General features: G+C 31.1%; 1 protein-coding gene across 1 annotated transcript; it reads left to right on the top strand.

Annotated features, from left to right (window-relative positions):
* The first annotated feature begins 8,183 nt into the window (after nt 1-8,183).
* LOC111624084 (general transcription factor II-I repeat domain-containing protein 2-like) lies at nt 8,184-10,081 on the top strand. The gene has a single exon (XM_023366863.1). The coding sequence runs from the start codon at nt 8,294-8,296 to the stop codon at nt 10,079-10,081; it is 1,788 nt and encodes a 595-aa protein (XP_023222631.1). The 5' UTR covers nt 8,184-8,293.
* The last annotated feature ends 924 nt before the right edge of the window (nt 10,082-11,005 follow it).

Below are 11,005 nucleotides of genomic sequence, written 5' to 3'. Positions count from 1 at the left end.
CTTAGCCGCTTCTAACTACGAAGATTCGATTGTGAACAGTACAATCAAGGACTTTCGGATTTGAAACCGACATTAACCAGCGAAAGAATCTCCTTCCCTTCCTCAAGAAGCCCAAACCGATTTTCGCCGATTCAGGAATTTACCGACACGCATCCGAATTTGTAAGTTCTAAAACTTAGAGTCTTCCATTTACATTACGCTTTGTAAGTTTCTGATTACTTTTTAAAATAAATTATTGTTATTTAATATTTAAAAGCGTAGTGGATTGCGTTATTTCTAGCAGACTGTTGTCAACTCCCTCCTCTACTTCGAACTCGTTTGTTTACATACGCAACAGCTCCCGCGAACTTATATTACGCGAAGTCACAGCGGTGTCAGTCCTGACTTCGGCATTGCGGACGTAGCCGTCACGGTGCCGACCTAACGGTCACAAAACGATTAATTTAATATGCAAGAGAAGAAACATTCTTCTGTTGCATTTATCATAGAGTTAAGAAACCTCTATACTAATTGGACGACGTTATCTAGCTACGGTTCCTAGCGTCTTACCCAATCGGATATCGCCGTCACGAGAAGAATAGAAACCTCCTAAGCCAAAATTTAAGCACTTAATTTCCAGTAGCCCGTTTTTCGGAAACGCTTCAGAAACCAGTCCTATTATTTGGAGAAGGAGATTTTTTTAAGGCTACGTGCTCAACAAGAGTTGTTCGAATCGGAAACCCGAAAGTCTGGCCCTCTTCTCGTTAGTTATACATTGTATAATCTATTTCAGTAAGTTCTTTCCAGCATAAATTTATTCTAAAATATAAGTTTAACAATTTAAATAATTGAAATAAGAGAGTTCCGAATCTAAGAACTTGCAGGAGTTCAATTTACCTAAAGAGTCGATAATATTACGAATCGTTTAAGGGTCAGTAAACAAATGTACTTTTATTATATTTAAAAATATAATAATTTACAATTAAAATTGGTGCATCATTAAATTTTATTAAAATCATTCCAGTTATTCACGCGCCTTGCTTTTTTTTCATACATTTAAAAGTAACACCACGATGGACTACCGAAGATTGTATTCAGGTGAAGGGAGGTTTTGCCGTTTGGCATTTGAGCTAGACCGAGATACTCTTAGCATAATTATTCAAATCTTTCAAATGAACCTACCTAATTTAAATGCATTGTTGTAAATAATAGAATGAAGCAACTCAACGCGGGAATAAATTGACAAGGTGAATGAATCCAGAAGGACTACCTTTGGGAAATTGCTTCATATTTAGCGTTAGACACGTAAAGAAAAATACAAAACTCCACTCGATCGGTGAGACACGAAACCACGAACTGGTGTTTAGTGGTTTTATCCACTCAACCACTCGAGAGCCGTTCTTACAACAAGAATAGCTGTGATGCGGTCAAACGAAAAGTTTGTGTATTTATATGATAAAGAACAATAATTGATATAATAACGATTATAAACAAAAAACATTTAAATGTAAATTCTAATAAAAAAAAGCATTATTTTAAAAAATATCGATTTTCTTACTTTTTATTGTCCAACCTTTATTTTGTTGTAAATCCTTTACGAAACGCAATCCACCCTTTATACAACTGCTGGACAGTTTAACTTCTTCGTTCATCTTTAGCATGGAAGGAAGAATATTCCGAGCTATAAAATTTTGAAAAGTTTTTAGAAACTCCTCTAAACCGTTAAAAATTCTCTCGGTATTTTCTAATTCATTAAACGCTTGTGTTTTGTTAAATTCGGTTGCATCCTTATCACTTTTTAAATCGGCAATGGGAATTATTAAGATGAAGAGGTATGAGAGAATAATGCAATTCGGCTTCATGTTCACTGAAGAATAAGCAAGAATTCCACTTGTCGGATAGGAAAAAGAGAAAATTAAATTGTTTGTTATAAAATCAGATAAATTGTTGCCTAATGCAGCTATCGACAAACTCCAATCAAGTTAAACAGGGTCAAGTGAAACGAGATCAATATCATAAGCGCTTGCTGCATATTTTTAAAATATTAAGTTATTTTAATAATGATCATTATAATGAAATTATTTTTTTTTATTTTCGAGATAAAGTAAAATTGCTCAGTCGCAACATAGCAAAAAATAAGTGATTAAAATCAATTTAACAATAAATAAACAAGTTTATAATTAACATTTCTGATTTACAGTAAAACTTGTGTAAAACGAAATTTTACCGTAATGAATTATTTTCTGCTTAGACAGTTTTCTGTCTTATACCGATTTTATTGTATTTTAAACACCAATCGCACACAAGTGAGAGAATGTATAAAAAGAAGCACTCTACACTGACAGTGAGTCGCAGTTTAGCTCTTTTCAACCAGCTGGTCACGTGGAGTTTCCCGTTTTTTCTTCACGTATATAGTAATTATATTGCGAACATTTTCCAATAGAAATTCTTCCTTAAGTCGCATTATGTTATGCGTATAACCTGTAGTAAGCGTCAGAATCCTCCCAAGAAACGCAGGAGCTAATTTAAACAACAGGAAAAATGTTGCAAAGCACATTTAGTACGAAAAACTTTACATTTATTTAAATACAAACATGTTTGTGTATATAATTATCAGAACAACGTAACTGTTTTATTAATAATAGTAACATACAAAGAACATATCCATTGGGAAAATTTTGATGCAGACAGAAATCTATACAGACAGACACATAGAGAGAAATATATATATATTTGTGGAAAAAGTACACTTTAATAATCAGTATATCCTCCTCTGGTCTTTAAAATCTTCCCAACACGATCAGGAATAGAATTAATAATATTCCTTCAACCGCGCAATGTTATTTTATTCCACTCATCCTGTAGACGTTCCCGTAAACGATAGATGCTTTAAGACAGATCTGTATAGTCAGACAAGAGACGTTTAAGAAGGGTCCAGATGTTGAGATCGGGCGATCGAGTCAGCCACTGAAGTAGGCTAATATTTTGATCCTAAAGCCATGACCTTGCCCTCCTGGATGTATGTTTTGGATCATTATCTTACCGATAAATGAAAGAGTTCCTTATCAATGAGGTAATAATCAACAGATTGTAAGAAATAATTGTCAAGTATCTCAGTGTATCCATTTTTGCCAATTAGCTAATAGAATAAATAAAAGGATGAAAAGATGCCTAGTGTTCGATGAATTGCACACTTTATAGTGCTTGAGAGAGAAAAAAAATTAGCCATGTTACACTTCCCTCTTTACTGTGATGATGTATCTATTCGTTATCAAACGTTTCTGTTTTGGCACTCAACGTTTTCTTCCTTCAACTCTTAAATTTTCGTGATATGGTAGTTAATTATTTTTATTCTGGTACACTCCAACGCCCAACACCAACCTCTAATGCTGTTTTCTCAACAGAAAAACCTTTCTTTAGCAGGTGAACAATACGCAGTTGCTTCTCATTGGAAAGCTTTTTCATGATGATGGATATCAAGCAGCAGCTCATTTACATATTTATACGCTAATATCTCCTTAATATGCTGAAAATTACATTGTTTACATTATTTTCTAAAAATTCCTTAACTAGGATTATTTTATTTAGTTAATTTCGTTAATTTTTCCCACGCAATTTCACTTTAAAAAATTCCAGATATTAGAAAAGGCCTGCAGCAAGGACACTAAATAACTCTAAATCTTAATAATATTCCTAATAATAATAACTTCGTAATAATATTAATTCTTAATAATAATAATGATGATGATAAATAATAATAAAAATAATAATAACTTATCATTATTATTATTATTATTAACATATCAGCATACATGATAAGTTATTAATAATAATAACTTATCATGTATGCTGTTATGTTAATAATATTCACTTTCATGTGACATTGCTGATAACTTGTTTTTATAACGCATTCAGATGTAATCTCTTTTAATTTTTTAGTATAAGTAATACGAATAATTATACTAAAGGTTCAGTGTCAAACCTCCTTGCAGTGCCCAAAGTCCAGGTTATATCTGATTAAAGATTATGACGATAAGATCTCAATGACACTAGTTTCAAATCGAAAAAAACAAGTATATTTTCGTGGATTGCATTACATCTGTACTTACGCAAACTATTTCTAATAAATGAGGACAACGTGATGCTCTCTTACAACTGTAATCTCTCTTCTCATCCTTTTGAAATTCTCTGAATCTTTTTGTATTCAATTGCACTACTTTTGCTCCTACTTAGTTAAGAGAATTAAATAAATGATACTTAATACCTACGTTTAGTGAATTTATTATACGTTTTTACAAGTTAAATGCAAAAATCAATCGATCAATGGAAGAAAAAACAAGTATTTTCTAACTGTTCCTCCAGTTCCTCGACTCGAAACTGATGCAATTGTTTTCTTTAGGTCATAACCTTTAATTTGATACATATTTTGGGTGTTTATCTAGGGTTATCAGAAATCTCCCCAACATAACATTCACCTTTGTAATTTAAGAAAAACTAAATAAACATTAAAATCTTTTATGTAAGCATAACATTTATATAACTGACTTATCATACAGGAATAAAAAATGAATGGCGTAAAATAGGCTTGATTCAAGTACAATATACGTTTCGGATATTACACCCCTCTTTAGCTGTGTTTACAGCGTATCTGGTAGTAGAAAATATAGACATTTATCATTAAAATAGTATGGTCTTTTCATATGATAATTACCTGATATTTAAACCGAAAGTTTTTGCTAACCAGAACATTTCGAAATGACATCGTGCTTTCCCATATACTCATGTTAGAAAGATACAACAGAGTGGTAGTTAAAAACCTTCCATATATAAAGTAGGAAGAATGTGACACAACAAGACTGAGAGGTAAGTTCAGGCATATATTCTTCGTAATGTTGACGTAAATAAATAACCTAGAAAGGAGGACATTTACATTGACCCGTTTTATTCCGGTAGTGTTGACAGTTACCGTGTGTCGTCAAACTGTAAGCGGGTGTTTAAATTTATTCTATTATTTAAAGGAACTTTTATTATTTAGCGTAGTTTTCTTTTAATACAATTATTTTCTTTCTTCAAATTTTCAAATTTTTATTACTTGTTCGCAGCCCTTAACAGTGCAATAAATAGCAACAGCAGAGTTAATAACGGAGCTAATAATATGTTAAAAGGTTTTACTATTCTTTGCATATTTTATATTACAGAAGAATTTATCTTATTTGTTTTTCCCTCTTTTTTTCACATACTGTGATGATATAGCCACTTGACAATTAATTCATGTGGATAGTTATTTAACAGGAAAGTATAATATAAGTTATTTATTTCAAATTTTTTATATATCTATACAAGTAGTTCTCGTTTTAATTTTGTTTAGATACATGCGAAATATGTTCTTTTTTTTATGTAAATAGGAGTATTAGAATAAAAATTTATAACTATTTTTTATATTGCAAGGTTTAATAAAATAATCATTTACATATCTATTGTAAAATGAATATTTTTAATTATTTTATTAACTTTTAACGTACAGATTTCCGCGAGTTTTGAACCTACACACCTTTTGATATTTTTATCTTTATATAAGTTTTTAATCAATGTTTCTAATTTATTTTTTTTTTTAGTGTTGGGTCGTCGTTAAGAAGGTAATATTAATTACATAAAACTAAATTGGTTGCGAGAGTTTGACATGTTTTAATACCCCTTTAATTAAAAAAAAATATATTATTATACCGTATTGTCATTCTGAATGTGTAAATCTCTAAAAATAGCGTAATTTTGAGTCTATATTTTATACTACCAGATACACCGTAAACAGAACTGAAGAGGGGTATAATATCCGAAATGTATATTCTATTTGAATAAAGCCTATTTTATGTACAGTACAGTATTACACCTGAAAATAACCTGTAAGATGTATGTTAACGTTTCTGATGATTTCTCAGCCAGCGTAAAATAGTTACGAAAATTTGTTAATTATTTCTCACTGCTGGATCTGACTTTAATTGTAAAATTCGTTTATTTTTAAATTAATACGAAAATGTAAACTACTTAATAATTTATGTATTTGTTATTAAAAGATAACAGCAATTAAAAATTCAAGGCTAGTGTAAATTTATCAAATGATAAAAAATCTAGAGATATATCGAGGGTCGAAATCTTAATTACGAAGTATTTAAATGTTTTGATTGATTTATAATAAAGATTGCAGAACTGGACACGCTTACCTTAATACAAGGACACACACCTCAGATAGAGATACTGTACATTCAATATTCTATTTAAAAAATTCATAAAATTAAATTAATTTTTTTTTATGTTGTCACACAACAATAGAAATGAATTATATTTTTGAAAAATGTTTTAATTAGATTTTTAAATAATTTTTGTATCATAGTACATCAGTAAGTCATAAAGTATCATAAAGTATAAAAATACATCATAAATATACATATCATAAAGTATAAAAATACATACAAGTTTAATATGTTATAGTATATGTACAGTACTTATGTAATGTTTACTTTCCAGCTGCTATGTATACCCTATATAACAAGGGAAATTATTGTAGTCGTGTCGAATTTGACCGTTCGAGGTTTTTTTTTTCCTTTAGCAAATTGTTTTCAGACCTTTTGAACCCAAAAATTAACAAAAATAACAGCAAAAATTCGCTAGATGTGTCTATTGGCATCTATTTTCGTTTAATATTTCAGAATGGGGTAACGATTAAGGAACAAAAATTGGCACAGTAGCTTGTTAGGGCATTGATGTTACTAAATTTTGGTGGTAAATGTCAAGCGAGTGGGATACAGAAGGGTCTGTAATAATCGTAAATTATAATTACGAGTAAAATCGTAATTATAATTTACAATTCTTTTTATAAAAAGTTATCTCTACCCCGAAAATTAAGCGTTTTACCATTGTATAATAATTCGTAATATTAAAAGTTTTAAAGTAAAATCTCATAAAAGATAGCGCCACAAACATTTTTAGTTATTACGATTAATAGTATAAAAGTTATTTTTTAAAATACAATTTGATAACAGCCGGAAAAGTTATGCAACGCTTTCCTGCATTTTTTAAAATATAGAATATACTATATAGCAGGATTTTCTATATTTTTCATACTTTTATATTTATGAAAAACGCAAATTTAAAAAATTTTACGTTCTTCCTTTATAACATGGTAAATTTCATTTTAATTGATTTAAACAGAAAAAATACACAGACACATTTTATATATTTTATAAAAGATAATAACACATATTATAAAAATATTACAAAATAGTATTATAATACTTTGTATGTATATATGATAACTCAGAAATTATATTTGTATATACCGTATATAGTGTATTCATTTCAAGAATTGCTGTTTAATCTAAAAGACAAAAATATTTAAATTACACCAACAAATTAATTTAATCAATCAAACGTTTCTGGACGTCTCAGCGTCTATTATCAGAATGTCATAACGGAATATTCGAGCATTTTATTGTTTCAAATTAACCGTTTGAACATTTTAAATTATGTTTCTTTTTATATTAACGCAATAGAAAATTAAAACAATGAGCAGGTTACATAAACGCTATAAACTTCAAGTAATTACAAATTGTTTCATACTGCTTTTTATCAATATTACAGTATAAAAACGAATATAAATTAAAGTTATTCTACTCTTTATCAAAGAACGGCACAAAAATATGCAAACCTGATACAATTGTAACTGGTTTCATCAGGAATCATATCTCTACAAAGAGGAACCACACCTACATGTTGCATAAATTATATAATTTCATATCGCGCCAAGGCCGACGTGTCTTTGACTTTTTTGTTCCGGTGAGCATGCCCTACACCAGGGGTCTCCAACCCTATGCCCGCGGGCACCATAGTGCCCGCCGATCGTTTTACATGTGCCCGCCGCTGTGCGACCAGGATAAAAATATTTCAGTTTTCAATAAAATGTTATGTAAAAGTTTTCTTATTTTTAATGATTATCCACACAAAAGTAGAAATGGCATCCAACACAGATAAAAGAACAAAGCGAAATGCAACTGATCTCTTTTTTTCCCTTTTGCCAAATCTTCTTTAACCTAATTACCCATACCTAAAATAAAATAAACTATTCCATTTTTATGGTTGTTGTGACAACAAAGACATTTGTCTCATGAGAGCTAGACAGTAGTGTGGTTTGTGCTGTGAGGTAAAAATGTTCATTCGAGGTATCTACTTTATTACTTATTCATAATTATATGCTCATATTTTTTGTATACTGTGTTTCCTCTTTCATTGTTTTTAAATACTTCCTTATTTTTACCCCAAAATGAGTGGATCAAGTAAAAGACAATGGACCTATAATTTTAATACTGAATGGGAGGATTTATATTGCTTCGTCAATTTAAAAGACAAATGTATTTGTTTGTTGTGTGGAAATAGCATCACGGTGCCGAAAAAACATAACGTTGAACGTCATTTCCTGACAATTCATGCTACTTTTAATACGAACTATCCACTTAAATCTGAAATAAGAAAGAAGAAAATAGATCAACTAAAATCAAATCTGTTTGCTCAACAGTCAGTTTTCACTAGGCCTGCGTTAAGATCTAAAAATGCTACTATTGCTTCTTTAAAAATTTCTCACATACTCGCAAAGAAGAAAAAGCCTTTCCAGGATGGTGAGTTGTTAAAGGAAGCATTTCTTACTGGTGCTGATTGCTTATTTGAGGGATTTTCTAACAAACGTGAGATTATGTCAGCAATACAAGATTTACAGTTGTCAGATAACACCGTTACAAGAAGAATACAAGCCATTTCAAAGGATATGCAAACTCAGTTAAAGAGTGATTTGGAAATATGTGAGTGGTTCTCACTTCAATTTGACGAGTCTACCGACATATCAGACACAGCACAGTTAGCAGTTATGGTGAGAATGGTATTTGGTGACTTTACTGTAAAAAAAGATCTACTAAAAATATTACCCATGAAAGGACGAACAACAGGTGAGGATATCTATAAAATATTTATAACATATGCAAAGTCGATAGATATGCCTCTCCAGAAGTTGTCTGCGATAACCACTGACGGAGCACCAGCAATGGTTGGTAATGTCAATGGATTTATTGCCCTCTGCATAAAAGATAAATCATTTCCAAATTTTATGTCGTATCACTGTATTATCCACCAGGAAGTTTTGTGTGGTAAAATACTACCCTTCGGACACGTCATGAAAATAATTACAAAAATAGTCAACTTAATTCGCGCAGCTCCTTTGCAACACCGCCTTTTCAAGGCCCTATTGGAAAATCCTGAAGATCCTGATCTCATTTTGCATACTGAAGTATGTTGGCTCAGTAAAGGCAAAGTTCTTGCTAGATTTGTAAATTTAATTGAAGAAATAAAAAATTATCTCAATGCCAAACACCAAAATTTTTTTGAACTAACAGACCCTTGTTGGCTAGCGGAATTGGCTTTTTTCACAGACATAATGGAAAAACTGAATTATTTAAACTTAGAGCTGCAGGGGAAGGACAAACATATAGCTACAATGAGAGGGTCTATAAACTCATTTAAAGCTAAATTGGTTTTGTGGATATCACATCTGAAGATGAAGTCCCTTGTGCATTTTCCAAATATGAAAAAAATAATAGGCGATGGTGAAATTGACTTATCAACATTCGTTATCAACCTTCAGTTACTTCAAGACCAGTTTGAAAAGCGCTTTCAACAATTTAATATCATCGAGCCAATTGTCACCTTTTTTGTCAATCCTTTTACTTACCAAGTAAATGTAACTGAACTAGCTACATATATTTCAGAGCTTGTTCAAGTAAGGACAGAAGAACTGGAGATAGAAATTTTGGATCTTCAGAATGACATTGTCCTAAAATCCTTTATATCAGATGAGAATTTCTGGAATATAGTTGAAAGAAACAAATTTCCATTCTTGAAAAGAGCAGCATATAAAATAAAGTCGTTTTTCGGTTCCACATACTTGTGTGAATCATTGTTTTCGACAATGAATATCATAAAATCAAACTACAGATCACGACTAACAGATGAACACCTTGACGATGAACACCTTACGAGCAGGAATATCATCATATTCTCCTAATTACGAAGCAATGGCCAATGAAATGCAATGCCAAAAATCACATTGACTTTGAGATTTATATTTTTTATAAAGAATTTTTATACTTTGTAGATTTTGTATGCATTGTTTAATAATTACATATTTTACACAAGAATATTAATAATTTTTATATGTTAAATTACATTTTTTGAATTAAATGTTTTTCTTTTTTTCTTGTACATTATGTGTATGTATTATTAACTATGTCCAACTATAAATTTACCTTGAAAAAAATAAATGGTGCCCGCCTTCTGATCGGTATTCTAGAATGTGGTCTTACGTACAAAAAGGTTGGGGACCCCTGCCCTACACCTTTGTTAAGCTCCCAACAATGCCATTCACACTTGCAACCTTACCACAAAATGAATAAGTGAAAGGATTGTTTTTAAGTAAATCACTTACTTAATATCGCGTATTCGTCTGCTCCTGGAAATTCCAAATTCAAGTAGTCAAAACCGAAACCAAAACTAACATCTCTCAACATAGTTGCCAGTTTATTTTAATACAAAGAAAAATATTTCTATTCGTTTTTGTTTCATAATAAAATAATAACTTAAATAATACACAAAAGTTAAAATGAAATACAACATAAACGATTGTGAGACTAATCGGGGGTAGGATGTTTACGAGGATGTCCCTCTCCTACCACTTACTCGATTCAAGACCTTGAGGTCCGGTCTCGCTTGTCTAAAGGATGGGAAAAAAGGGTTAGGAGAAAGGATCGTTAGATTCTTTCACCTGTCAGGATCTGACACCAATCTATCAATTTATCGCGGATAGATACGCGGATGGATGGGGAATTATCACGAGCGATCTCGTCGAGGACTTCGGGTTCAGTATGGAGTGGAAAATTGTCGGAAGAAACGCACACCAATCCAAGTTCGTTAACAAAATACCCGTTTATTC

The sequence above is a fragment of the Centruroides sculpturatus genome, unplaced genomic scaffold (assembly GCF_000671375.1).
Source record: "Centruroides sculpturatus isolate CEXI.00-Female unplaced genomic scaffold, Cexi_2.0 scaffold298, whole genome shotgun sequence".
NCBI classification, from domain to species: domain Eukaryota; kingdom Metazoa; phylum Arthropoda; class Arachnida; order Scorpiones; family Buthidae; genus Centruroides; species Centruroides sculpturatus.
The sequence above is the reverse complement of the archived record's forward strand: the minus strand, read 5'-3'. Positions and strand labels throughout refer to the sequence as shown.